This window comes from Ctenocephalides felis, unplaced genomic scaffold, assembly GCF_003426905.1.
Source record: "Ctenocephalides felis isolate EL2017-DRISC unplaced genomic scaffold, ASM342690v1 CF-g0.4_SCAFFOLD_01492, whole genome shotgun sequence".
Taxonomy (NCBI): Eukaryota; Metazoa; Arthropoda; class Insecta; order Siphonaptera; family Pulicidae; genus Ctenocephalides; species Ctenocephalides felis.
Window position 1 is genome coordinate 9,862,020 of NW_020537646.1, and position 25,912 is coordinate 9,887,931.

Genomic DNA, 25,912 nt, shown 5'->3' on the forward strand with positions numbered 1-25,912 from the left:
TTATAATTGTTTATAATTAAAATTTACATTTCAGAGTACTGCAGTAGCAAGACAAAATTACAAATAATTTTGCAGATAAGCATAATAATCTGTTGAAATTTTACAACACTAAATAGATGTTGACTGCATTAATCTCTCAGTTTACAAAACATCTCACGATGAAGCTGTTGTATAGTGTAAATATATTTTTCTTGGTGCTCGTTATAACAAAAGGTTCTATTTGTGTATTTTTTAAATTAAAATTATAATTAACAATAAAATATTTTAAGCTTGTTTTAAACATTTAAAATTCAATGTAATTAAACCAGCAGTGCATTAAATTCATATAATTAATTAATATTACTTCAAACAAAAAAACTGAAGTGAAATTACGATAATATATTTGCGTTCAACAATATTTGTAATCCAAAAATATTAAATAAATTAAAAAAATATATATTTATTGAAACGGGGATTTTCGTTTGGCTGCTCCAAGGTTGTGATAAGAGATTCGTCATTCTGTTATTTTGCTAATGTAGTGCTAAATAAGCCAGTTATCAGAATTTAGCATATAGAATATTCAGTTTATAAGTTTTAGTTATTTACATTTTTTAGACAAAATTATGGCAAGTAGCTCCATGTCAAATTCAAGGTTTCACGAGACACTATTTAAAAATATCACAATCATGAATAGATTATTTTAAGACAGTAAGCATTGAGATTTAATAAGAAAATATATCAGCAATGCTTATTTCAATATCGGTAAATTACTCCTAATTTTATCATTTATATTATATTGTAACTACAACAAATATTCTAAAACAATATTACAATTACATAAAATTGACGTAATTTTCTTTAACAAAAGGTATTTTTCTCTAGTTATCGAAGATTGCACTTTATTCGAATCTAATCATGTATAAATTAGAGATAATATGAACCTTGAAATTTTTATATTTATTGACATAACATGATATTGTAAGATAAATTACAAAATGAATTTCTCATAGGCGCTGAGGGCACTTGGCAATGAGAGTTAGTTACTGATATGTGTTATCGCATAATTATATAAAAATATTTTTTCCAGCAAAACTACTAAATTGTACGGTATAGTAAAGTGATATCACATAATCAATTTCAATTTAAAGATTACAAAAGAAAACGATCAAACAGCTTTTTAACTGATAACTAAACGTATCTCGTACTGGTCGATCTCTACCAAAAACCATCAGCATGTCTTCTAACTGATTTCTTTCAAAATTGGTTTTCGAAATTTGCAAAAACGTTGACAAAGCATTTTTACATTTCTGCTAATTCTAAAAGAAATGTCTTAGTCAATAGTCACGCAAAATTAAACAAAGCGAAGTCTTATCGAGCTTCATCAAATGATCTTTAAATTTTCGAAATCATCTTAAACGTTTTTGAGAAAATGTCCACAAAAGGTGAATAAACTAGTTCACATGCATACTCACATACTTTTTCCAATTTTGATCTTAGAAGATTCGGTATGACTTGAAACGTCCAAAAAAACATAAAATAATAAAGCGGATCTTATGGCAAAAAACCATAAAGTTCTTACTTGGAAAGCTAATAAACTAAAAAAGTACTAGATACTTACAGCACATATTCAATGCGCAGAAATAAAACAAATATTTCCATAATATTTGCTATAAAACATTTATTTATTTAAAAATTAGGAATGACAAGAAATAATATTAGTATTATGAAACTCCTACACACTGAATTTATATCCATATTTGCTTTATCATATATCATTTAATTAAATTGCAAATACTTAAGGTTAATTAGTAGCAAATATATATGTTATCAAGTCATATCATTCTTGTACATAAAATGTTTCATTTTCCATTAGGATGTCCTACAATAATTCCCGTGCCGAAGGGGCGCCCGTAGCCCACGTGGTGAATTGGCACCACTTGCACAATCACCAGTGCCTTACGTGATAATTCATCATGCGCAACACACCATCCTGCACCACTAAGATGATTGCTCAAGACGTGTAAGATCTATACAGAGTTACCATCAGGATAGTAAAGGTTGGCAGGACATAGGCTACAACTTCCTTGTGGGCGAAGACGGCAACGTCTACGAAGGACGAGGATGGACTAAGCAGGAGCCCATACGAAGTCGTACAATTCGAAATCCATAGGGATATGCTTTTTGGGAACGTTTAGTTGTGAGTAAAAAAAAAATATTTCATAGATTTTGTGTTTATGTCGACAAATTTATGTATAACCAATTCCGTATATACTTTGCGGCATTAAAAATTTAGACAATTACAAAGCCTTCTTGTGGATCACCCAAACTCACTTGCCACAGACTATCAGGGCAAGTTTAAAAAGAAATTCATGTTACATATAGAAAATTTAAGTTTCATGTGAACCCTGGTATATTACAAATGACACTCTACATAAATATTAAAAATAAAAAACTATAATTAAATATAAAAAGAAAGGACCAAAAAATACCATGAAAGTTTATCAGATCACCCAAACAGATATTTAAAAGAATTAAGTGAGGAATCTCCTATTCGAAGATTGAAAAAAAGTGGCCATACGATCTTAAATAAAATGTCAAAAAAAAAGAGATATATCATAGGAGATAATCTCTCTAAATGCATTTACAACCAGCATATTGTCTTAAAAATTATATTATTTTGATCGGCAATAAATCTATGCAAAAAAAGTTACAATGACCAACGATTTTCTATTTCTAAACCCATTTTTTTAATCCTACAGTGGTTGTTGTCTATTTCAGGACAAGTGCAAAAATTACGTTATAAACAAAGCTGTATGATATATGCCAATATAATGTAATTATTGAGAAACCATAAAAATTTAACTATGCAATTTAAGGAACAAATATTATCAAACCTAGGTATTATTTTGCCATTATCTATTTTTGCATTTTACGATTCAATTGTTTTAATTATTACTGGACTGGAAATTAAATATCAAAATACTTCGATAAAGATTAGATTAGATCTAATTATTGCAGTAAATATGAATACATAACATTATGTATTTTTAGTATTTCGATGAAGAATGGTCTGAAAATATTCAAATCCTGCAATAAAAAAAGCTTGTCCTATCATTGTATACTAATCATTGGGTCAAATAACAAAGTCATAGTTAATTGACATTATATTTAAATTCAAAGCATTCGATATAGAGGTATAAAGGCCGATAGAGCAACTGACTAATGAAAAATTTAATTCATATAAATGTAATAAAAATCAATTATTCCCAATCATAGTAAAAGAAACAAGATTGGGCTCATAACCTTCTCTATTTTGCATTTCCAAAGATTATGTTAAATAGTACTTAGTTTGAATCTACCAGAGTATTCATAAATATTCTGGTTCAATTCCTGATAACTTGGAATAAAATAATAAAGAAAAAGCAAAAATTAATATAGAAAACAACAGTTTTATACTGAAAATGTTTAAAATACATGTGTACGAGTATACCACAAACTGGAAAGTGTTGTTTATCTATATAAACGAGCACGTCTAAATTGTTTGACATATATTCAATAATGGTACAAAACTATTCAAAACCCACGTGTTATCAATTTGCAAAACCACTAACCTAACCATTATTTTCAATTCCATATCAAAGTAACCACAAAAATACAATATGCCATCCTTTATCATACATCTAATTTTGAAATCTGTTTTTTCTAGCTAAATTCCATCCTTTATCATATATCTAATTTTAAAATTTGTTTCTAGCTAAATTGCCCAATACAGCAGCTTTGAATGTTACTAAGGAATTGATAGAGTGTGGTATCGAAATGAATAAAATTCGATCAGGAAACGGATATAAATTATTAGGACACCGACAAGCATCAGCCACTGATTGTCCTGGACAATCGTTGTACGATGAGATCAAAACTTGGCCTCGGTACGAGCCTAACCCTTAAATAATATGATAAAACATTATGTAAAATTTGAAAATTAATAAACCACATTTTATCTGTATTTTTATATACTACTGGAATATTTATATGAATGCAATTAAAAGTTTATATAAGATAGCCTCCAGTTCAGTTAGTACTTGAATCTTGCTCATCATGGTTGTAGCCAAAACAAAAAAACATATGGTAAAAAAGTAAATTCCTAATGTTCTATGATATTAACCAAACGTTTAAAAGAAATTACTGTAATAAATTTAATGCACATGTTAAACAAATCTATAGATACCTTAGATTCTAAGACTTAGAACTAAGCATATGTTGATCAATAGTTGCAATAAAAAAAAAGCCATTCGATAAAAAAGATTACAGATTTAGTAGGTAGTATTTAGTAAATTTCACGTTTAAAGTGTAAGTTTGATTATACTGAATGATTTATATTTAATCGTAAACAAGAAATGAAATTGCATATTAAGCAAAATGCAAATAACGGTTTGCAAAGCAATGCTGAAAATGCGTGTTAATAGGTCACGTGTAGCCATGGCATAAATTTCATCCATAAAAGTACTTTTTGCAATTAAATAATGGAGTAATAATTATATATGTATTTATACTTCAGTATTAAAAAAATTATGCAGGCTGAGTAATTGTTAAAATTAGATCAAACAATTGCTGTTACTATTATAGGATATGGTCAATAATAAAACAGTATGTCTGAATAATGTTCATACAATTTCTGTTATACATATTAATTCACTTACTTGACAATCGTAATTAGAATATGTATTTCGATTCAAAATAGGCACACATAAATTTATCTTGTTTTTAAAAATACAAAGAACCATCACGAATAAATAAATTGTATTTTCAGAATATACAAAGTCAAAACATGATAAAAATAGCAGAAAGTCTCAATGTCATATATGTTTCTTCAATTTTATGAATAAATAATTTTATTCATGAACGTATGTAAAACCATCTTGACAATAACAACAGTAAGTACAGCATCTTCATCATTAGTGGAATCCAAAGTTGAAGATCATGTAATTTTGATCATATTTATGAAAACATGATTCATCTCAGTTATTGGAAAAAATAATATATATATATATATATATATATACATAATTAAATAGAGCTGCAATTAAATCATTGCTCAATAATGCTAATTGCATTGTGGAAGTACCTAAACTTCTTAGTCATTTAAAACTCCAAAGTTCATAGTACAGCTAAAGTAAAAAAGAGAGATTTAAACCGCGACTAACAACAAAAAGCCATTTATGCCAACGAAGTATAAGAAATTAATTATTTTTCATATAAAAAGCATTACAAAGTACGCTCCGAAGCCATATACCACTATTCCATATAGTTTTATAGCTTGTAAAAGTGAAACAATGTTTATATGAATTAATTTTCGAGATCGTTTAAGAAAGTTTAAGAATGAAGTAGTATTTTAAATTTTAACGAGATTTTGAGAGATAATATTCTGAATCCTAAATTTTGATAATAAAAGCCAGTGCACTTACAGAATAAGAGATTCAAAGTGTAATCCAGTAAATTTTTCACAAGAGTATCTTTTAGCTCTATAAACAAAAATGTGTATTCAATTAATTGTTTAACAAACACTAAAAGTTTAAAAATATAAAAATTAGTCGAATGAAGTTACTGCCTGAGAAAATAAATGCATATTTTATAAAACTTCAAACCTCGAGAGATTTCAAGTTTTGTTTAGATTCTAAATTCATAATTAATCTGTTAATAATAAATAACTCTACCAACAGTTTGTAATGTTTTCACAACGATAATTAACAAAAGTCCAAATATTATCTATTAAATAAAATATATTTTTCATTATTTTGTAAACAATACAATTTTGTAAAGAATTTGAAAAAAGTTAATGGTTACTAAACTCTTAAATGTTCTGGATTATATTAGACAAAATGTTTTTTCACTTTTCTAAAATAAACAAATTAGAAAAGTTATGGTTTTAACTCATGTTTTCAATTATATTTTTTAATATTGTTTCAACTACTCTTGAAGTTTTTGAATGTACTCTATTATGTTAAAAAAAATTCAATCTTTAAAAGAGTAAATATTTGAAATAAGCAATGATTTTAACACATATGTGTTAAAAGCTTATGCTTTTAATTCAGAATTAATATTTTGATAATAAATATCTCTACTCAAGATTTTTCATTTTATCACAACTAATTTTAAAAAAATTCTAAATACTCTGGATTATATTAAGGTGAATATATTTTATTTCTTTGATTTGGTTTTTATTCGTATTTTGATTTCGAAATTGATATATTAATAATAAATAACTCTATCTAATCTCAATTATATTGAACTTGGTATACTTTTCTTTCTTTCTTAAAACAAACAACTTATGAATATTTCATGGATTTGTTTTAACTCATGTTTTCAATTCATAATTAATCTATTAATAATAGATAACTCTAATAATAGTTTAAAAAATTCATGGCTTTGACCTATATTCTAAATTCAAAATAAATGAGTTAATAATAAATGACTCTAATAGCAGTTTTTAATATTTATACTTTAGTAAAAGTTGTAATTGTAAGACTAAATGTATCTTTATTTAATTTATAAAAAAAATCAATGAGAAAAATAATGGTTATGAAAAAAAAAATTCTAATGACAGGGAGAAGTGGTGATTAGTAGTTTTTGGCAAATGCAGGTCCAGCGGTTTCGGAGATACAGAGCTAAATGTGCAAAAAATGACAGTTTTTGAGAGAACTAAACGTCCGATTTGAATGATTCAAAGAACTTTCTGCTTGTTTTAACAAGTAATTGCTTTTGGAAAAAAAATTGTTTCAAATTTTTTTATTTGAAAACATTTAATATTCTTCCACCATTTTGTTACGGCATGGGAAGTTCCAGTAATTTGCCTTAAGGCACGATGCCATACATCAGTAGTTTATTTATTTATGGTATAATAAATTTGGGGAAATTTAATGGAAATTTTTAATGGCAATGGTAACTAATCCCCATTATATTGAATAAAATATGATTTTAGAAAAATCAGATAAAATAAACAATTTCGAGAAAACCAATCATCCAAACTTATGTTTTCAATTGATAATCAGTCTCGACTTTAATAAGAGTTTAATATGTGAGCTCTATTCTCAATTATAGTAAACTAAATAATTTGGAAAAACCAACAGTTTTAACTCATGTTTTCAATGAATAAATAACCCTAACAATAGTTTATAATGCTAACGAACTTCAGCAAAAGAAATCTAAAAATTCAGAATTATATTAACCTATATGTATTTATAATTCTTTTTATGAAATAAATCATTTACGCTCTATTATATCACTGAAAAAATTAACATTGTCTTAAAATATTATGCAAAACCTTATAAAAAAAATTATTTACCTTATAAAAAATCCTTAATTGTATAATAACAAACAACCACTTGAATGTAACTCCACTAATATCATTTATGACTATATACCGGTCGGAAAGAACGTTAACATAACACTGTCTATAGGTTTATTCGAACTGAATGAGAATATTCGAATATCTTAGCTACATTATTTATTATAAAAATAAGAAAGAAAATCGTCGGTGCGTTGCCATCGTCGCGACTCGTACTTTGCACCTTCGCACCACTCGGACTGAAAATTTTCGCTCTATCGAGGATAAACATATGTACGTGGATTTGTAATGCAATTGATTCGAAGCGGAGAACATCGTTTAATTAGATAAGAATGTTGCTTCTCCATTGTTCAATTATTATTGAATTTGTATATGTATATTGTATATTTATTTATGTATGTGTAGGTGTAATAAAATAAAATCACGCGTCGATGATGATGGTTCCACCTTTGTGCTCTGATAGAGAGGGGAACGCAGTGTGTTAGGAATACAAATACTGTATTCATCAAAGAAACTTATAGTACTGTGTATTTCTTTGTTATATATTTAAAACAATACTTTCTTGTTTTTATTTATAGTTAATGTAAGATATTAAACTTAAAACAAATGCGTTTTATCCTGTTTTAGTGTCTTCCGCATTCAACAGATGGTGTTCTGTGTTCAAATTCATCGCTCGTTTTAAGGAACTGATTCTCAAATTATAATACATGTACTTCTCTTTTCAAAGAACTCATTTTTCAGGAATTGTTGATCTTTTTTTCATATATAGTTCAGTCATTTGGTAGCTTTACTATAAGAATTTTTCGGAAGTTTTTAAAATTGGTGATTTTATAGATTTTGATGTGATCTTTACGAATTACGATTTAAAATGTTCAATCACCAGCAAAAATAAAAATGAAAAACAAAAGTAAACATTTTATTTTATTCCTAGGCCAGACCTAAAGGAAAAAGCTTAATTCAACATTGAAATTACATATTTATTTATTAGAGAGAATGCGTTCAAGTGCAAAGAGCGGCCAAATACTGAGAGGAGAAATGGCGGCGCGAGCAGCAAAAAATTTGCGGCGCACGTATGCTAAAACTATTGTTGTCACAGAAAAACGTTATTGAATAAATTATAGAAAATTTTGTCTAGTTTTATATTTTGTCTAGTGAATAATTTATAGAAAATTTTGTATATAGTTATTTCATTGTAATTGAGTCAGAAAGGAGATATCGTTGAAAAACTGATTTTTGAGGCAATTTTTCCAATATGGCGGCGGCAGCGGCAAAAATTCGAGGTCCCAAAGTTGAAATTCGTAAAGATCACACCAAAATCTATAAAATCACCAATTTTCAAAACTTCCAGAAAACTCTTAAGGTAGCAGATTTTTGCACCAAATGACTGGGCTAATACTATATATACTAAGATAAAACGTATAACAATAATTATATACATCGTGAGAATATGAGATTATACCCTTGATTATATATATTAATCTCATATATTTTAATTATAAACTGTAATTCAACCTAATCAATGAAATACATATTTTTAGATCTTAATCGATAAACTGATAGTTTATTTGAATTTTGAATAGTATCTGAATAGTATATTCGACGCGTATGTTCTCATTTATTCAAATATTTATTTTATTCAAAACAATTAGGTTTATCTTTTCTTTATCATACATTATATTTCTATACTATATATAAAAAGTGAAATTACAGAAACGTTTACAAGTATTTAATATCAAAACTTTTTTTTTTTATTTTAATGACGCCAATAGACTATTTATAGTCTATAGTATAAAATATACCAAACCATAGTTATATTCTATGGTTTGGTATATTCTACACGTTAAATTATTATTATTAAAAAAAAATAGGTTTCTATATTTTTGGTTTCTTATTTTTTGACACATTTTTGGGAGTGCCATAATTGTAATAAAAACCATTTCAAAAAATAACTCTGGCCTTACCAATGAAAGGATATTATATGAATATTTATTTCTTCATTTCATTAACGCCAATTAGGTCATATAATTTAATATAGGCAAGGTATATGTTAAGCATATTCAAAAAAATAAATTATTAAAAATAAAAGTGCTTCTTCAAAGCCAAAATAAATCAGTAGTGCATTGCATTGTACCTTAAAGCAAATTTTGCAAGAATTTTCTGCACCACAACATTCGAGGAATAACAATAATCTATCAATGCAATCAATAAAAATTTATCAATAATTGTTTTAAATATTTTCAAATGGATTTTTATTAATTCTGTAAGTTTCATCATTCGTATTTTATAGACAAAATATAGGAGTTTATAAATTAGGCAAAGAACCAAAGAAATGGAAACAAAATGTGCACTTATTATTCAAATTTCTATAAAATATCTGATAATTTGATGTACTTATTATTTTTGACCACTAAAGGTCATTTTTGGAGCTTTGTATATACTTCATATTAAAAAAAACAGTGTGCAAAAAATGCACATATAATATTAAATAACTTTCTGTTATATTTTCAAATAAAAAGTTTTTTGCACCATGTGTATGTGTGATTAAAATAAATGTATGTGTAGTTAGAATTTAAAGATCATGCATATACCTTTCTATAAAAAATGTTGAAAACCCATATTGTAGCCTTGATGATAGTATAGAACGTGAAAATATGGTTTCTATTAATTATAATGAAATACCCAATTTTTTAGAAAAACGAAATTTCCGTTATAACCATGAATTATCTAGCTAGCAATGCATACTAACCATCACAAGATGTAGAAAAATATAATACAGTAATTCCTAAATTTTTACTGAATTTGGTTTGGTTGGGATTAAATAATGTTGTAAAATTATACTAGATTGATGCATATGAAAGTGCAAAATTTCCCATATGACTTTAATTAAGATTTTTTGTCTGGAAAAATAACTTAATTCGTGTGAACTATATGATTTTGATTTTTTCTCCAAATAACGCTAAGAAGGTACATAGTGAAAATATATCACAAAATTATACTTTGATATCACTTAATTATATGTTGATAAAAACTCTGAAACGTTAATCAATTCAGAGTTTGGCTCATTGTTAAATAAAACTCATTATGAATAACTTATCAAATAATAGATAAAACCGACTTGTTGAACTTTGATTGAACTCTATTGTTTTAAAATATATCAATTGTTAATCATGTGTCTGCATAAAGTATTATCAATGAAAAGAATGTTATTTTTTGAAATATCAACACATGGTACTCTTATTTCTTGTACTATTTATTAAGTAATATTAAAGTCACAAACGTTTCGAGACTGGTTTGTCCCATCAAATAAAAGAATTAAGAAATATATATTTCGTTCAAATTAGTTTTTCTATCAGGTAAGTAACAAATTAGCATAAATGATTGAAATTTGTGTTAATAAACGTCTTATGCGGGATATGGCAATATGTTTCATTGTGCAGAGACCGGCGAGATAATATATTAAGCATAATCGTCTTAACGGGGTTTTACTGTATATGTATTATGATATATTTGATGTATACTAGACATATAAATTTTTAATGTAAATTCAAGTATAATTAATCAAAGTTTTCATTGTATATAGCAAGAAAAAAATACAATGTCATAATTATAAAATAGATATTAAAAACCTTCGTAGTTAGATTTAATTAGAATTTATCCATTTAATACAGAATATTTCAAATGGTAAAAATATACTATATGAAAGTCTATGCAATAAGAATGGTTGGGAGTTTTTGTTATAATAAATTAGATGATATTCATTTCACCGACTTAAATTTTTTCAGTAATTTATGTTGCAGAATGCACATATGCAACTATCTTTAGCAAATAAAAAATAATTAACACCCCTCGCCCTTTAAAACATTCAAAAACTATGAAAGTGCCCAAATTTTAATTCATGCCCTAAAATATATGAAATTCTTATAGCAAAACAGAGGAAATCATAACCTATGAAAAGACATGCATATAAAAATAGTACATACATATTTCAGCCAGTTCAATAGATTCTATCAGTCTTACACTATAATTTTATAGTTCATTGCACTATAAATTTAGACAAACAAACTGTAATCACTATAAATACACAAAACAAAAATTCATGACATTTCTTAAATAAAAACTATTTTCCACTACACTCAAAGTGAGTTGCCAGTACTTGCAGCACATGACAAGAATTTGCGCGCGATTTTTAAATGTTTGAAGTTCACGATAAAATATCTGTGATGAATTTAATATTTTATATGACACATAATATATTATAAACACTTTTATTATCAACTTTATTACTATTTTCAATTATTCCACAATTTTAGACAAAAGGTACATTAAAACGAATGCAAATATCAGATTTCATAAGAGTGCTGCCAGTGATGATGCCATATTATAAATATATGATCAAGGAATATATTTATATTTGATTTGAATTATATTTAATTTCTTTTGTATGTACAATCAATTTATATATAATGGATTTCAGATATTGGATTTGGTAGAAATATCAAATTTGCAAATATTTTCATTTGAATCAGCTGTTTGCTTGTTGCGCAAAAAGCATGCAATCTGTCAAATGTACTAGATAGTGGCCTGTCATGTTATCAAATTTCAAATATTATTATTTACAAACATATTTATTGATCATGCTATCCTTTCATATATAAACAATTTATTTACGTGCATCTTTTTTCTATTTTCATTTTAATCCTTGTTTGTAAATACTTGTCAAAGTTCTAATTTTAGATCATACTAGAATTACGCCTTGCATATTTTTGTTGCAAAAATAAAAAGAAAAACATTAATCAAATCCGAATAATGGAGCAACCACCTTTTATTGGCGATTGGGTGAGGAAAATTAAATTAGGTTGCGGCGGTTTTGGCATTGTTACACTTTGGCAAAATGATAAAATACCTGATAGTTTAGGTAAATGAAACAAACCCTAAAATATGCTAATATAATCGTAGATTTAAGGAAAAATATACTGATTAACTAATAATGTTTGTTAAAAATTTGTTTCTGGTTCCAAAATTCCACAACCTAAATTTTTGTTGTAGCTATCAAAATGTGTCGACCAGATATTGCAAATCGAATTACCCCAAAACAGCGTGAAAGATGGACAAAAGAAGTGCATATTATGAAAAGTATAAGTCATCCAAATATTGTACACACAAAACGTATTCCACAAATATTATTTGAAGCCTTAAAAGAATATAATATATCAGAATTACCTATTCTGTCAATGGAATATTGCAGCAAGGGTATGAGAGAAAATAACGTTTTGTTATATTATATAATGATTTATATTTAAATATCATATAATTCCTCAGGTAGTTTACGCCACGTACTTAATCAGACTGAAAATTGCAGTGGTTTATCTGAATCAGAAGTTCGATACATATTTGAAGATATATCAAGTGCTATTGCATATTTGCATAACATGAAAATCACTCATAGAGATTTAAAACCGGATAATATTGTATTACAAACACTTGATTCATCTCTACAAACACAGCCACAATTTAATAACAGAACTAACAAAGTTGTGTATAAACTAATAGATTTGGGATATGCTAAAGAATTAGACGAAAAAAGTATATCAGAGAGTTTTGTTGGAACTTTGCAGTATTTAGCACCAGAAATATTGCTTAACAAAAGCTACAGTAACTCTGTTGATTATTGGTCTTTTGGACTAGTTGCTTTTGAAATCATTTGCGGTGTACGACCATTTTTGCCAAATATGTCTCCAGCACAATGGTAAATTATGTGAAGACATGTTTTAGCATTTTTTGCATGTAGTCTTGGATCATATTTTAGCATTTGCTTTAATTACATGTTGCCTCAATCGAGATTAGAATAAAATTTTATTTAATGTGCTATTTCAGGTTACTACAAATACAAAAGAAAAATAGTGACACAATTTGTATATATCAAGATATAGACGAAAATAAATCAATAATTCATTGTGATAAAATTTATGCAGAAAATTTTATATCCGGTGCATTGCAATCTAAATTCGAAAAATGGTTTAAGCTTGCATTAGAGTACGATAGTAAACAAAGAGGATATGAAAAAATGAAGCCAGGATCTCAGAGCAACAGCATATTAGAAAAGAAATGTGTAACATTTAATGATATTGAAATTGATCGAATTAATAGGGAAACAAAGTTTTTCACATTATTAAACACAGCACTCAGAACAAAGATTATAACTGTTTTTGTTGTATACACTTATCAAATATTAAGTTATGAAATTGAGGAAACGCTCACAATGAATAGCTTCCTACAACAAATTCAAAATGATACTACTAATGAAGTTTTAGTCAGTGAAATGATTTTAGTACTGCCAAATCGAGAACAGGAAAAGATTGATTATGATGGCTTTGCAAATCAACTATGGACAAACGTGAGAAATTTTATTATTAGTTTAAAAATTATATTTTTAAAATATTGTTCTAGGTTTTTCTTACTTCCCGCAATAAATTTGAAATAAAATTCGAATAGAAAATAGAAATAATAAAGACATTAATATATCTTATTTTTTTGTAGAATTTTGATACTCCAATGGTACATATTGGAAGAAAGGGCAAATAATTTCTGAAAAGTATATAAATCTTGAATCATCACCTGATCTTATAAAACGAATGTACAGCTGTCCTAAAATTAAAATTCTGGGACATTTTATGAAAAATTTGCTTCTGATTGTTTATATTACGTTAAAAAAGAAATGCAAATCTATGATACCCTTATTACCAGTTGCAATAGTAAAATTAAGATTATTCAAGAAAATATATCAAATATGACTAATGCATACCATGATATGAAATCAGAGTGGATGTTATTATCAAGAAATCTTAAAACATCTGAAGATGCATTAACTTTTGATTGTACAAATATAAAAAAATTGCATAATTCCAATGTAGATTATGATAAAAAATGGACAAAAGCCTTCGAAAGCTTATGTTTAAAAGTCAACACGATAAAAGATGCTATTGAACACATTTCAAAGAGATATGACTCTATTAAACGTAGAAATAATAATATAGATTTTCAAAAAATGTTTAGAAAAGCCAGGACTATTCCTGAAGTTGAATCAATGTATGTAGAACTCATATTATGGAGATTTACAAATCTACTTGACCTCTAATGATGTTATGATATTATGTTTTAGATTCAATGATATAAAACAAAATTATGAACATATAAGAAGAATATTGAAGGGCGACTTCAGCATTGGTGACAATCCTGATGTTTGTAAAAACCTTAAAAAAGCAATAATTTTATTTATAAGTGCCAGAGAAAAGAACATGCTCAAAGATCAAGATATGAGAATGAATATACTGTAAGTACATCATCATTATATAATGCATTAAATATCTACCATCATGAGCTGTTATGTTTTGTAGATTTATACTTGATCTGGATGCTGAAATTACAAAAATTTTATCTACTATTAACAGTGCTATAAGCAATATTGTTAATTTAACTAATGAATTAACAGCAATAAATGCTAGCCGACAACAAGATATTTGGGCACAAATTAATGTGCAAACAAATATATCAAATGAATCAGCTGACAATCCAGAGAAAATACTGGATTTTGCTTTATATGCTGTTCCTAAGCAGGGCATTAAGTCCAATGGAATATTATTAAACAATGAGGAAAATATGATAAATAACATCACAAATAGCATTTCGGGAAATTTTGATTGTAAATCAATGATTGATGATAATATTTCTTTGCGGTACATGTAAGTATTTATTGAAATAACAAACCCAAAGAGGCATTAACTTGTCACTTTATCACATGAACTTGTGATTGCTAATGCATGTTTTCAAGTAATATTTAATCTTAATTTCTCATAAATCTCTGGTGAATTTTTTTTTCCTTTAGGCAGCAAGATTTGATCCAAGAGTGTTTAGATATGTATAAATCTATTATGAATGATCATATGGACTTTGGTTTTCTAAATGATTAAACCACACGTTTGCCACATGCATATAAAATAAACAAATTTATATTTTAATTTCAAATATATTATGCATTCTCCAATAAATTAATATATGTATATATGATATATATTTTAATAACTTGAATTGAATAGAGTTCTTCATTCATATAAGAATTAACTCAATTTTCATAAAAATATCACTTGTTATTAGAATAGAAATTGTTACTAATTTTGTGCAGAGTCATGTATGGATTTAATAGCTTCCGTCAAAGCTTCAGGTGTGGGCTTCTTAGACACATGTGCCACATTGATATTCTTGTCTTTCATCGCTTTTTCAGTTGTTGGCCCAATAGCAACAAATTTTATTTTTTCCATATCAATATGAAACTTTTCAAAGAGTGGTACAGATGCTGCAATCCCAGAAGGACTAAAAAATACTATAAATTCTGGGCATTCAGTCCCGAATTTAGTCAGTTTTGAAAATTTTTCTTCAAAGTGCACATTTGGTATAGTTTCATATACTTCAAATGGGGCTAACGGTATATTTTCCTTCTCCAATTTATTTGGTAAAATGTCCATTTTCAAGTTACCACATGGAAATAATAGTGGTTTTTCAAATGCATGATTTTGTTTGTGTGATATGATTAAATCTGCTAAAATGTTAGCGTTACCACATTTCTTCACCTACAGATTTAGTTTCAATTTTTTTTCTACTAATAGGGAAGTACCACGACCAACAACATATATTTGCAAATTACTATTATTAAACCATGTTAAATTACTGTTAATTGCCTGGCTGAACCCTATAACAGATCTAGGACTAGTAAATACGATTCCTGAATAATTTTCAGAATTATCAAGTGTATTTTCAGCATTTGTATGGTATTTAAAATCGATAGCAGGTATTACAGTAACCGAATATCCATTATTCTGCAAATCTTCTTCATATAAATCTGGTTCACCATCCGAATCAACAGCGGCTTTACAGAGCAACACATTTTTTTCTTTTAAAATCATAACAAACTCATTCCTCGCAATTATATCTCATTAAAATCATTTCAACTTGACATTAATCTTTTTTTGGTTACTTTTCATTTTCAATAACACAAATGTCAAGAATTACCATCTTGCAAAAGCGAATAACGTAAAACCGCGAATTTTAAACATGAAAATATTACTATTAGATAACAGATAAAACGAATATTGTGAAGTAATATAAATATTTGCACACAGAAAATATCTATATTTTTAAGTAAAGTACATTTATCTTTGGATATCTCTATAAATGCTAAAATTCGAAGACATTACATTTTGGTTTTGAAATAAATGCATTATGACTAGATTTTATTTAGTTACCAATTTTGTGTTCTTTTTTACAAATTTTTGGTCAATTTTCATATTAATTTTATATATCAAGCATATTTCCAGCATTAAGATGAAAATTTGAACTCAATTAATTCAATCTCATCTAAACTATTGTAATTTATTATAACACCCTAGCTCAAAAGTTCAAAATAAATGGGAATCAAATTTTTTCCTCTATTATTTATTTTAAAAATTAATTAATTAGTTTTAATCCTGGATATTTTTAATTTTTATGTCAAATTAGACATAGCATTGGCACAATTAATAAATGATGTGTTTTAATTCCTACTCTACTGACTACTTAACATAAAAAAAAAAATAGAAAAATGCAATATATGTTCCTTACCTATATAAGTCGCTCATCAATAAATCTAAATTTTACAATAATATAATAGCATGGTCTCGCTCCAATCTTCGTCTAGCTCTTATTTGTACAGAACCCATGCCATCAGATGGTGGGGGTATTCCTGAACGCTTCTCTGCTGCTTGTGGTAGTACATCTCAATTCTGCCAAATTGGTATCCAAAACAGACACTTCATCACTCCTTTAATTGAAAAAATGAAAATTAATTATAGAAATCAAAATAGATTTGTAACATATGTTTAAAAATCTACCTCAAAATAATTTCTGAAATCTCTTTTGAAGTTACTAAATCACTGTGCATATGACCCAATGCTGATAATTCTTGAGGATCCCATGGTCCCCCTCGATTGACCACATCCCATTGAGAATCCAACACACATAAAACTATATCCTTGTTCATTATTAGATGGTATTTGCTCTGGCTCAACCGCTCCAAGAATATCTCTTAGTTTAGACTCAAGTCTTGGTAAACGACTTACACAAGTTTCCCACTTAAAAGGAAATATTATTTTTTAATTGATTTTAATTAATAATGACAGATATACTTACCATTTCTGTGATGAGCTGCTCATTATATCCAGCACCATCTTCAAGAATTAAGAGAAGGGTCATATCACGTTGTCCACATATTAACAAATGAGAACGTACTCTTCCACCAAAAGCCTCAGAATGATTTAGATCTGAATTAATCACTGATGAAATAGGAGTATTGCATATAGAAGATTTATCCTGTGCATCAGTTGTGTGTGAAATCATATATAGAATCTTGCAGTGCGCTTAATATACTTAATTTACTCATTAAAGGAGTTAATGGTACTGGTCCTGGACCTATGGGAGTGTGCGACTTCAGAGGCAATGTCATTTTACTCTTGTCTAAAACTGAGGAAAATTTGATGCTGGTATCCACTTCTTTTGGTGATGGTTTAGATAATATTTCCTTTTTTGGTTTGTCTTTATTAATTTTTTTTGTTACTTCTAGATCAAGTTTTTCAATTGGATTTTCTAGGATAAAATCTGATGTCATATTGTTGTAGCAAGGTTCACTTAAAGTTCTATTTCTTTTCAAATAGGAATCATCACTATCATCACAAGCATCTTCATTATTCTCAAATTTAAATTTGCTTAAACCAAAACCATAAGTGCGCATTGGAAATCCTTTATGCATGATTTGCTTTTTTCTTAAATCAGGTAAACTGTTTCTTCTTTTATATTTTTTTATATTCAAAAATCCATCTTGCAGCATTTTTAACTTGCTTAAGTCATTTTCAAATTCATCTGCTTTATTAAATTGCTTTGGATCCTTATTTCCACATCCTTAATTTCAATTTCACCACAAATTGACATTGCACGTCCATGCAAAATCTTATTTAAATCTGTCATAGGAGTGGAGCATACACTAGTTTGTCTTTTGAATTCAGGAATCATTTCATCCTCATCTGTTTTATCAATGCCCAATCCTGAATCAGGTAGGTCTCGAGAAGTTACATTCTTATATTTTAATGGTAAATGAGTAGGTCGACTGAACTTTTGATTGTATTTTTGACTAGTCTTATTTTCAAATATAGTTTTTGTAGAATCTATATCTTCTAACTTTGCACAAGTAGAATGATCAACATCTTCCTCAGGTACCGATGTAAAAATTATAGATTTATCACGCTTAAGTGAAGTTATAGTTGTTACATCCTTATTCGCAGTTGCCTAAATATGATATATAGAATACATATTCAAATGGAACTTTAATCAATAAGTAAAATTAAACATTAACAAACCTTGTTTAGTAATAATTGTTTAGTTTGTGATAAGGATTTTGCTTTATCACTTAAATTCTTGAGATACTTATATTCTTCTTGCTCAATATAGACAATTAATATTTGGGTTTCAGCTGGTAAATGAAATCCAATCTCAAGCCTTTCAGCTGAAGATTTTATATGGTGCGGATCTGTTAGAACTAGATATTTTGTTATACTGGGAGGAAGTTGTGTAGCCACGACTCTAAATTGTTAAAAACATTTTAGTACACATCCTGGAATTGCAAGTTAAATAAGAATAAAATGCTTTACTTATTGTGGTATAAAATAACACCTCCAAGTACATTATTCCGATGTTGACAAAATTGCAATGTATGCATAGCTTCTAGGAAAACATTGCTTCCACTCTAAAATATCCAGCAAAAAAGAAATAATTATAAAAATCATTAAAATTCTAATATGAATAGATTATAGCAACACACATTCAAATATTACCTTTGGTAGTCTTATAACAGGAACATTTTGAAAAACGTTACTCCAGTGTTGCAATATTGACAGATATGATTCAAAAATTTGATATAGTTTATCTGATAACTTGCTTCTTCCAAATGAATCAGATGGAGTTTGAGCAGTTAATTCAATTTGATATTTTATAACTTGAATATCACAGTGATAAAATTGTAAGAGGGAAGACAGTAACTCAGCTCGACGTAAGAGAATCCAATTAGCAATATTTCTATCAGTTCCCACGGCCTACAAAAATATCATGCATTTAAATTCTTAAATCATTTCACAATCTAATATATAATCACTTCTATTACAAACTAATTACCAATATATATCTTCCAAAATGTTTCATGACAAATTTCCCACTCTTCAATTCAATTATTTTTGGGCAACTAAATACATTTTTCAAGAAATAAGTTGTCCCCATTAACTGACCGCACAGTGCCAATCTTTGTTGATCTGAGACCCAACTTGGATAAAAGTAAAGAACAGCCTCCGAAGGATCATCATGCTCAGTTTGACAATGTAAAGTGTCATAAACGAACAAAATAGGCATTTCCCTGCAATTAAAATAGAACGTAATTTGTTGTTAATATTGAGGATAAAATGTACAGTTTTCTGTAAACATTTTGCAAACTAAAGCATACTTAGACATATTGGAGTTGTTCAGAAAACTTTGGATTGATATAATAAATATTTATTTTCTTGTGCCTCCATTTTATGAGTAACTAACGTTACTCAAAATTATCGTTATTATTATTATTAACGATTTAAATAGATAAATCACATTGTAAATTCTGACTTGATATCAGTCCTGGCACATAATAATACAGATAGTTATCAAAAATATTGAATGTTGTCACTAGAGTGGTTTTAACTTTTATATTTTAATTTAATTTAATTATAAATTTTCTTTCAAATATTACGATCCTCAATTACGATTATTAATTACGAATGTATGTTTATTTACTCCCGATAAAAATGCTTTTCTTCAAATTTAGAGCAGTGATAAGATGTCAAACAAGCAAGATTGCCAACGTAAAAAATGTATATATATGTTTCCCTTTTACTGTTTTTTAAATGTCAAGTATTTTTTTACATTATGATTCTTCGCTAAGCTTATTTTAGACATTAATTTATAATTTATATCATAACATTTAAGAAAATTATCAACTGAACAAGTGAAGAATTATATTCAGTACGTAAATCAAAAACAAATATCCGGCAAATTTTTTTACAATTTTCGGTCAGTTATTTTCTTTTATTCTATAAAGTTTTAATTTTAAAATGTATAAAGATGAAGGATACTACGACAGAAAATATGCCAATAAAATGTATTGCGACAAATATCCACCAAATAAAAAATATAGTGATGAAAATCTAGAGCAATGCATAGACGATTTTGAAGCACTAAAGTTATCTGCTTTAGCAAACGCTAATAAAAATTAAACAGTATGTAAAAAGTGTCACAATTGGACCCGAAGCTTCAGCAGAAGAGGAAATCAAAGTCACATTATCAAAATTAATAATGATTCTAAAAAAAGAAGTATTAAGTCACGTTTAGGACCTCCAGTGTCAAATCGTTATCAGCTTAAATCAGCTGTTATAAAAATTGAGAATAAACCACTAAATGACAATACCACTTGTAGTTCGTGGAAAGAAAATGTTCGTAGCAATGTAATGAATATTAATATGTTAAGATATGAATTGGATCAAGGTAATAGATATGCTGCACAGGTAAGAAATGATGAATTTGAAATTTAATTTGATTTATCCATTATTTTTCATTTGAAAAAATCTACTTTAATAGTTATTACAACTATTAAGTTATGCATATTTGATTTTTGATTTAATAGAAAAAAGTTTGGGAATTACAAAAGAAATTTAATGCTTTTGATCAATACTTGTATGAAAAATCAAAGCAAGAGTTTAATAACAGGCAATCTGCTTATAATGAAAGATTGGAAAGAATAGAATCTGATATGATACAGAATCTAGAAAAGTATCAACATGAGGTAAATAAGAAGAAGCAACAATTGTTACAAGAACAACAAGAGCAAGTTCAGGTATATTGATTTAATATTCTTTATAGAAAATTTACTCTTTTTTTGTAGTAGCACTACAAAAGTTCTTTCGAATTGCAGCAAAAACATAGAAGAGCTTTGGAAATAAAAAAACAAGAAGAAATTAGAAAAGAGCGATTGAAGAAAAAGGCAGAATTGGATGCCATATTTAACTCCCAAAAAGAATTTCGCACAATATATGAAGAAATTGTTAAAAAATTTGGGTTTGTTGTTTTGCATAGTATATATTATTTTTCATTTTTTAAATTCAATTATTTTTGAACAGATCATACCAAGATGTCATATCAAGAGAAGTTTTAACAGAATTCAGTGACGAAGTTAAAGTTCTTGTAAATGATATAGATAAATTAGCACTGAAAAGCAAGGTAAGATTATCATCATCAATAAATATGCCTCTGGAGCTCCTAATTTTTTTGTTCTTAATTTAGGATGGATCAACATGCCCTGAAGACGTTATTAAAGCTCAACAACTGGTCGATGGAATTAGAAAGCAATGTAGTTTAATAAATTCAGAATATTGCAAGGCAGTTACTAGCATTCAAATCCAAAACAATGCACAAACACAAAGGCATACACAGAAACTGGATTCCCCTAAAACGGAATATGTTGAGCAAGTCCAGCAAAACAACCAGTAACAGAAACAGATAGTATTTTGCAAACTACCGAAAATAGCCATGTAGACAATTCTGGAGCTATCAGTGGTTTGTGATCTTGATATTTCTAGTTTGCAACGATCACTGTTTTTTTTTTATGTAAATATGAAATATTTTTAGAATATGAACATGGGAGCAAATTAAATTGGAGAAAAGTAGCTGAACATAGAAGCTTTATATTAGAATTTGCCTCATATTTTCAACAATTGAAGTCTGATCCAGCATTAAAGAAATTTCGATTTGATTGTCAAAAAGCAGTTAACATACCAGTCAATGCTATTGCTGGGAAAGGAGAACATCATACTAAGGTACTGTCTTTTTAATACAAATGAGGTTATCAAATTTACAATCATTATAATATTAAAATTAATAGGATAAACTGCAAAAATTAGATAATTTATTAGCTGGAAAACAAATTCAAATTGGTAAAATGGCACTATGCGCTGGACAACATCCTCAAGGGTAGCTTACTGTTTTGACTTAGTTGCTAAGAGCATGGTGGTAAGTTTGTGCATAAACATAATAGACAGGTAATTAGTTTGAATAAGTAAAATAAAAACAAATTTAATTACTTACAGAAACAAGGAACCCATGTTGCTAGCAATCCCGAATCTGCATTTCCTATTGCCTTTGTAATAGCAGCATTATGGAGTAAATATCCCAATTTTGGAAAATTAATTTTGGGATATTTTATGAAACATGTCCATATCTTGCACCTGTATATCCTATTAAAACATCAGATATGACTGAAATAGAATATCAGAGGTAAACAAATAATTTTCTTTAATAATTTCTTTCCTGAAAATTTAATAATTTTAGACTTTTGGGATATGAAGTTTCATCAGATGGAGTAGTTGAAGCAACTGACTTATTTCTAAAACGAGTTTGTGGAACTGGAAGATTGTTTTTTGCTGTAATGATGGTTTCTTGTAATAATCATCCTTTTGCCTTAAACCATGCTTGGTCATGGCTCGCGGATACTTTAAATTTTGGTATGAAAAAATATACATTAACATTGTTAATAATATTTGATAAAATTGTATGTTTTTAGCGCCAAAACCTGATATCAGCGCAAGTCTTATTTTACAATGTTTAGAAGTCACAGGACATAGTCAAATGAATTGCTACAAACAGCAATTTTCAAAAATCATGATGGTACTTATAGAAGAATATATGCCAGCATTAGGAAAGGTAAAATGATTTGAAAATATGAGTAAAGATAAAGTATTAAATTCATTTCTAATTTTTTATAGGTTGATAGTGGTGGTCCTTATGCAAGGTTAAAAGAATTTTTATTAAAGGCAATAGAAACTGGTATGATAAAACCTCCTAAGTACACACCAAATACAGATACTGTTGAGTATCTTTAAATACGAAATAATTGAATTGAACTTAAAATCACATCATACATTAATAAAATATAATTTATGAAATATACACTTTTAATTTATTTGTTCCAATTTATAACATTTATAAAAGCTTTTTGATAAAGCACATCTGCATAATACTAACAGGAATGTTTAAAAACAATGAGTGAAATAATTAGTTTATTACTCTATGATTGTGATGTGACTAGAGTTTCTCTTGTGACCTAGTGTACATCAAAATGTACTATTATTTATTTAATCATATTTTCTATTATTAAATGGTTGTAATTGCAGCTGCCACATATTTACTAAGCAAGTAATTGAAACTTTTTAAACGAGATTGAAGTGAGTGAAAAATGTTAATATTTTTGACATGGATATATATATATATATATATATATATATATATATATATCCATAACTTTTTCATGAGATTGAAATTGACTATTGAATAAATTAATTGACTCATTAATTTAATTAATGAGTGATAAACCATGAAATTTAAAAATATATAATAATTGCAAGCATATACCTAATATCCCTGATTTTTGTTACCTATAAGTAAGCAATTAAGTAAAGGTACTGATGTAGAATAAAAACATGTTACCACAAAAGCATGTAATTAGTTCTATTTAGAACTAGTTAAAAAATTAGTCTTCCTTTCTAGCTGGAAATGCTTCAGACATTCCCAAAATGCTTGTAGAACCATCTTGGACTCCAAAATATATCAGCCGGTACATTCCTAAAATACATTATTGCATATACACTTTTATATTTGTAATGTCTGAGAAGTAATAATAGTTAAATACATTGCATAAAAATAAGTTCATCATATGTACAAATTGGAAATCCTTATTAAAGGTACCTGCTGAATGTAAACTGGTGTCAGGAAACAATATGTTGCAGCACTTTGGTGCAGTTATTTCACTATTAGATGAACTATGTCCATTTGCAGTATCCATAATATTTCCATTTCTAACATACATATATTCCTTATATTCGTCAAGGCTGTTAAACTCATCCTAGCAAAATATTTAATGCTCAAGATTTAAAAATAAATAATAACTCACAGCTAATTGTATAATGAGTTTTTGAAGAATTAGTTACATAATGATGCAGATTTTAACTAACCTTATAACACCAATCCAGTCTTCAAATGAAATCTCGACACCAGGATTAATAGTGTACTCCACTTTATTCTCTTTGTCTAACTTCCACAGTGCTATTGAAGCAAACTTAACTTGTGCTTCTTCCTTTAGCTCGGATACCTGATCACCATCCATATTACAGAAGTTATTATCTTCATAAACTTTTTTGTTACATCTGGTGTACCACTTTTGAATGGGGCGTGATCTGATTTTGGGCATGCAAATCTATATGAAAGCCGGGCATGATGTGCATTTTTTAACTATTATGGAGATGAATGAATGGATATATTAATTTAATAAATCAACTTTTAAATATTAAAATTGCAAATTTATGGTGAAATAACATAATGCTCTGAAAAAGTTAAGTTTTCTTGTGATTAATGAAATTATGGCAGCAAATTTACATGCATAATTAAAGCAATAACCTTTAAATGATAATACTTTATAAAATAATAATTTGATGAAAATTATGTTAAAAGATTCATGTATTAAAATATTTTATGCAAATGCAAAATAACTTGAGAAATAAAAATTGTATATTTACAGGTATTAGAAAGTTACTTGAAACCGGTTTGTGGTCACTAATAGTATAACCTTCATGACTTCTGTATGATAATTGCTCAAACTTTAACTTTTTATTTTCAGATGTGTGATTTTTTACTTTGTACATAATTCTATCTGTCCAGGCTGGGCGACGCCTATAAATAGAAAACTATTAAATGCTATAAATATTTTTTATACTACTTCGCTTCATTATAAAGTAAATACATACTTCATATCATAATCATGATGAGTACCCACAACATATTTAAAGGTTGGCTTAAAGTTTGGTGTTTGTTCTGTAAATTCCTTAAACGCTTCACCTTTTATTCTTGCATTGTTCAACTGATCCATCTCATATAATTTACTTAAATGATTCTTTGATACTTCATCAGCAATATATTCAGCAGAAGTAGAATCTTCATCCATTAACCGAAAATTAAGATCACCAATCCAGAAGACATAACTAAAACATAACAAGTATTTCTTAGCAGACCTATTGCAGTTATTTTATATGTTGTATATAATTTTGCAGACTTACTCATGATCTAAAATGCTTTCAACAAGTTTAGGACTAAACTTGTTTTCTTTTATTATGTCATGATAATCATCTATGCGATCGGATTGCATATGATCATGAGCTGTTAAATGGGCATTCACAAAACACATTGATGATCCACGGTAAGAAAAACGTATACTCACAGCACCTTTATTGCCCTATTTAATTTAAGAGAAATGATTAAATAAGATATTACTAATTCTGCAAAATCACAAATTTCAATAACTTACACTAGAACACTCGCATGCAAATATTCAATAAACTATTGTAATATATAAATAAAAAACAAAACTTATATCAGCAGGTTAAAACTGAA

At 27.6% G+C, this 25,912-nt stretch overlaps 11 protein-coding genes across 11 annotated transcripts in view; 6 read left to right on the forward strand and 5 right to left on the reverse strand.

Moving 5' to 3' along the window:
• LOC113370802 (inhibitor of nuclear factor kappa-B kinase subunit beta-like) overlaps positions 1-1,019 on the forward strand; it is a 2,984-nt gene extending 1,965 nt beyond the window's left edge. The window contains exon 5 of the mRNA XM_026611489.1: positions 990-1,019. Within this exon, the coding sequence (XP_026467274.1) occupies positions 990-1,019 (30 nt within the window). The remainder of the gene's footprint in view (positions 1-989) is intronic.
• Positions 1-7,361, reverse strand: part of LOC113370595 (1-acyl-sn-glycerol-3-phosphate acyltransferase gamma-like) — a 32,331-nt gene extending 24,970 nt beyond the window's left edge. The window contains exon 1 of the mRNA XM_026611288.1: positions 7,319-7,361. The gene's annotated coding sequence lies outside the window, so the exon portion shown is untranslated. The remainder of the gene's footprint in view (positions 1-7,318) is intronic.
• LOC113370803 (peptidoglycan-recognition protein SC2-like) lies at positions 1,409-3,962 on the forward strand. The gene is given in 4 exon segments (XM_026611490.1): positions 1,409-1,421; positions 1,983-2,105; positions 2,108-2,176; positions 3,734-3,962. Coding segments are annotated over 4 exon segments (396 nt in total). The 3' UTR covers positions 3,925-3,962.
• A 4,633-nt stretch (positions 7,362-11,994) lies between the features above and the next one.
• On the forward strand, positions 11,995-13,903 carry LOC113370804 (inhibitor of nuclear factor kappa-B kinase subunit alpha-like). The gene is made up of 5 exons (XM_026611491.1): positions 11,995-12,236; positions 12,368-12,571; positions 12,641-13,067; positions 13,196-13,715; positions 13,859-13,903. Exons 1-5 carry the CDS (start codon positions 12,128-12,130, stop codon positions 13,901-13,903), a joined length of 1,305 nt encoding a protein of 434 aa, XP_026467276.1. The 5' UTR covers positions 11,995-12,127.
• Positions 13,904-14,030: 127 nt separating this feature from the next.
• LOC113370596 lies at positions 14,031-15,304 on the forward strand. The gene is made up of 4 exons (XM_026611289.1): positions 14,031-14,407; positions 14,481-14,651; positions 14,716-15,060; positions 15,204-15,304. The coding sequence occupies exons 1-4, from the start codon at positions 14,037-14,039 to the stop codon at positions 15,286-15,288; spliced, it is 972 nt and encodes a 323-aa protein (XP_026467074.1). The 5' UTR covers positions 14,031-14,036; the 3' UTR covers positions 15,289-15,304.
• Positions 15,305-15,486: 182 nt separating this feature from the next.
• Positions 15,487-15,922, reverse strand: LOC113370805 (uroporphyrinogen-III synthase-like). The gene has a single exon (XM_026611492.1). The coding sequence runs from the start codon at positions 15,838-15,840 to the stop codon at positions 15,487-15,489; it is 354 nt and encodes a 117-aa protein (XP_026467277.1). The 5' UTR covers positions 15,841-15,922.
• A 23-nt stretch (positions 15,923-15,945) lies between these two features.
• On the reverse strand, positions 15,946-16,385 carry LOC113370806 (uroporphyrinogen-III synthase-like). The gene has a single exon (XM_026611493.1). The coding sequence runs from the start codon at positions 16,276-16,278 to the stop codon at positions 15,946-15,948; it is 333 nt and encodes a 110-aa protein (XP_026467278.1). The 5' UTR covers positions 16,279-16,385.
• A 583-nt stretch (positions 16,386-16,968) lies between these two features.
• Positions 16,969-19,906, reverse strand: LOC113370807. The gene is made up of 10 exons (XM_026611494.1): positions 19,893-19,906; positions 19,571-19,805; positions 19,234-19,491; positions 19,051-19,145; positions 18,760-18,982; positions 18,322-18,688; positions 17,858-18,145; positions 17,540-17,766; positions 17,285-17,481; positions 16,969-17,160 (listed from the first exon to the last, which is right to left on the reverse strand). Exons 1-10 carry the CDS (start codon positions 19,898-19,900, stop codon positions 17,052-17,054), a joined length of 2,007 nt encoding a protein of 668 aa, XP_026467279.1. The 5' UTR covers positions 19,901-19,906; the 3' UTR covers positions 16,969-17,051.
• Positions 19,907-20,532: 626 nt separating this feature from the next.
• LOC113370808 lies at positions 20,533-22,445 on the forward strand. Its single transcript, XM_026611495.1, has 8 exons — positions 20,533-20,660; positions 20,790-20,982; positions 21,102-21,311; positions 21,390-21,532; positions 21,595-21,694; positions 21,758-22,030; positions 22,103-22,290; positions 22,356-22,445. The coding sequence occupies exons 1-6, from the start codon at positions 20,533-20,535 to the stop codon at positions 21,962-21,964; spliced, it is 981 nt and encodes a 326-aa protein (XP_026467280.1). The 3' UTR covers positions 21,965-22,030; positions 22,103-22,290; positions 22,356-22,445.
• Positions 22,446-22,676: 231 nt separating this feature from the next.
• LOC113370599 (nucleoporin GLE1-like) lies at positions 22,677-23,374 on the forward strand. Its single transcript, XM_026611291.1, has 4 exons — positions 22,677-22,747; positions 22,802-22,974; positions 23,034-23,173; positions 23,236-23,374. The coding sequence occupies exons 1-4, from the start codon at positions 22,725-22,727 to the stop codon at positions 23,350-23,352; spliced, it is 453 nt and encodes a 150-aa protein (XP_026467076.1). The 5' UTR covers positions 22,677-22,724; the 3' UTR covers positions 23,353-23,374.
• Positions 23,375-23,896: 522 nt separating this feature from the next.
• Positions 23,897-25,706, reverse strand: LOC113370810 (phosphatidylinositol 4,5-bisphosphate 5-phosphatase A-like). Its single transcript, XM_026611496.1, has 6 exons — positions 25,579-25,706; positions 25,270-25,503; positions 25,042-25,195; positions 24,489-24,722; positions 24,215-24,371; positions 23,897-24,091 (listed from the first exon to the last, which is right to left on the reverse strand). The coding sequence occupies exons 1-6, from the start codon at positions 25,704-25,706 to the stop codon at positions 24,000-24,002; spliced, it is 999 nt and encodes a 332-aa protein (XP_026467281.1). The 3' UTR covers positions 23,897-23,999.
• Between the last annotated feature and the right edge of the window lie 206 nt (positions 25,707-25,912).

What these genes read in the sequence shown, in the direction of transcription:
- LOC113370804 (XM_026611491.1), top strand. Translation starts at nt 12,128, where the DNA reads ATGGAGCAACCACCTTTTATTGGCGATTGGGTGAGGAAAATTAAATTA. An exon ending in AATATGTCTCCAGCACAATG is followed by an intron (nt 13,068 to 13,195) that starts GTAAATTATGTG and finishes GTGCTATTTCAG; the next exon opens with GTTACTACAAATACAAAAGA. An exon ending in CAAATCAACTATGGACAAAC is followed by an intron (nt 13,716 to 13,858) that starts GTGAGAAATTTT and finishes ATTTTTTTGTAG; the next exon opens with AATTTTGATACTCCAATGGT.
- LOC113370596 (XM_026611289.1), top strand. Translation starts at nt 14,037, where the DNA reads ATGCAAATCTATGATACCCTTATTACCAGTTGCAATAGTAAAATTAAG. An exon ending in GATATGAGAATGAATATACT is followed by an intron (nt 14,652 to 14,715) that starts GTAAGTACATCA and finishes TATGTTTTGTAG; the next exon opens with ATTTATACTTGATCTGGATG. An exon ending in AATATTTCTTTGCGGTACAT is followed by an intron (nt 15,061 to 15,203) that starts GTAAGTATTTAT and finishes TTTTTCCTTTAG; the next exon opens with GCAGCAAGATTTGATCCAAG.
- LOC113370805 (XM_026611492.1), bottom strand. Translation starts at nt 15,840, where the DNA reads ATGGACATTTTACCAAATAAATTGGAGAAGGAAAATATACCGTTAGCC.
- LOC113370806 (XM_026611493.1), bottom strand. Translation starts at nt 16,278, where the DNA reads ATGATTTTAAAAGAAAAAAATGTGTTGCTCTGTAAAGCCGCTGTTGAT.
- LOC113370807 (XM_026611494.1), bottom strand. An exon ending in ACGTGCAATGTCAATTTGTG is followed by an intron (nt 18,146 to 18,321) that starts GTGAAATTGAAA and finishes TCATGCATAAAG; the next exon opens with GATTTCCAATGCGCACTTAT. An exon ending in AGCATTGGGTCATATGCACA is followed by an intron (nt 17,161 to 17,284) that starts GTGATTTAGTAA and finishes GGAGTGATGAAG; the next exon opens with TGTCTGTTTTGGATACCAAT.
- LOC113370808 (XM_026611495.1), top strand. Translation starts at nt 20,533, where the DNA reads ATGTATAAAGATGAAGGATACTACGACAGAAAATATGCCAATAAAATG. An exon ending in GTAATAGATATGCTGCACAG is followed by an intron (nt 20,983 to 21,101) that starts GTAAGAAATGAT and finishes TTGATTTAATAG; the next exon opens with AAAAAAGTTTGGGAATTACA. An exon ending in GAAATTGTTAAAAAATTTGG is followed by an intron (nt 21,533 to 21,594) that starts GTTTGTTGTTTT and finishes ATTTTTGAACAG; the next exon opens with ATCATACCAAGATGTCATAT.
- LOC113370599 (XM_026611291.1), top strand. Translation starts at nt 22,725, where the DNA reads ATGACTGAAATAGAATATCAGAG. An exon ending in ACTGAAATAGAATATCAGAG is followed by an intron (nt 22,748 to 22,801) that starts GTAAACAAATAA and finishes TAATAATTTTAG; the next exon opens with ACTTTTGGGATATGAAGTTT. An exon ending in CGCGGATACTTTAAATTTTG is followed by an intron (nt 22,975 to 23,033) that starts GTATGAAAAAAT and finishes GTATGTTTTTAG; the next exon opens with CGCCAAAACCTGATATCAGC.
- LOC113370810 (XM_026611496.1), bottom strand. Translation starts at nt 25,706, where the DNA reads ATGTGTTTTGTGAATGCCCATTTAACAGCTCATGATCATATGCAATCC. An exon ending in CATCATGATTATGATATGAA is followed by an intron (nt 25,196 to 25,269) that starts GTATGTATTTAC and finishes TTCTATTTATAG; the next exon opens with GCGTCGCCCAGCCTGGACAG. An exon ending in CAAGTAACTTTCTAATACCT is followed by an intron (nt 24,723 to 25,041) that starts GTAAATATACAA and finishes GCTTTCATATAG; the next exon opens with ATTTGCATGCCCAAAATCAG.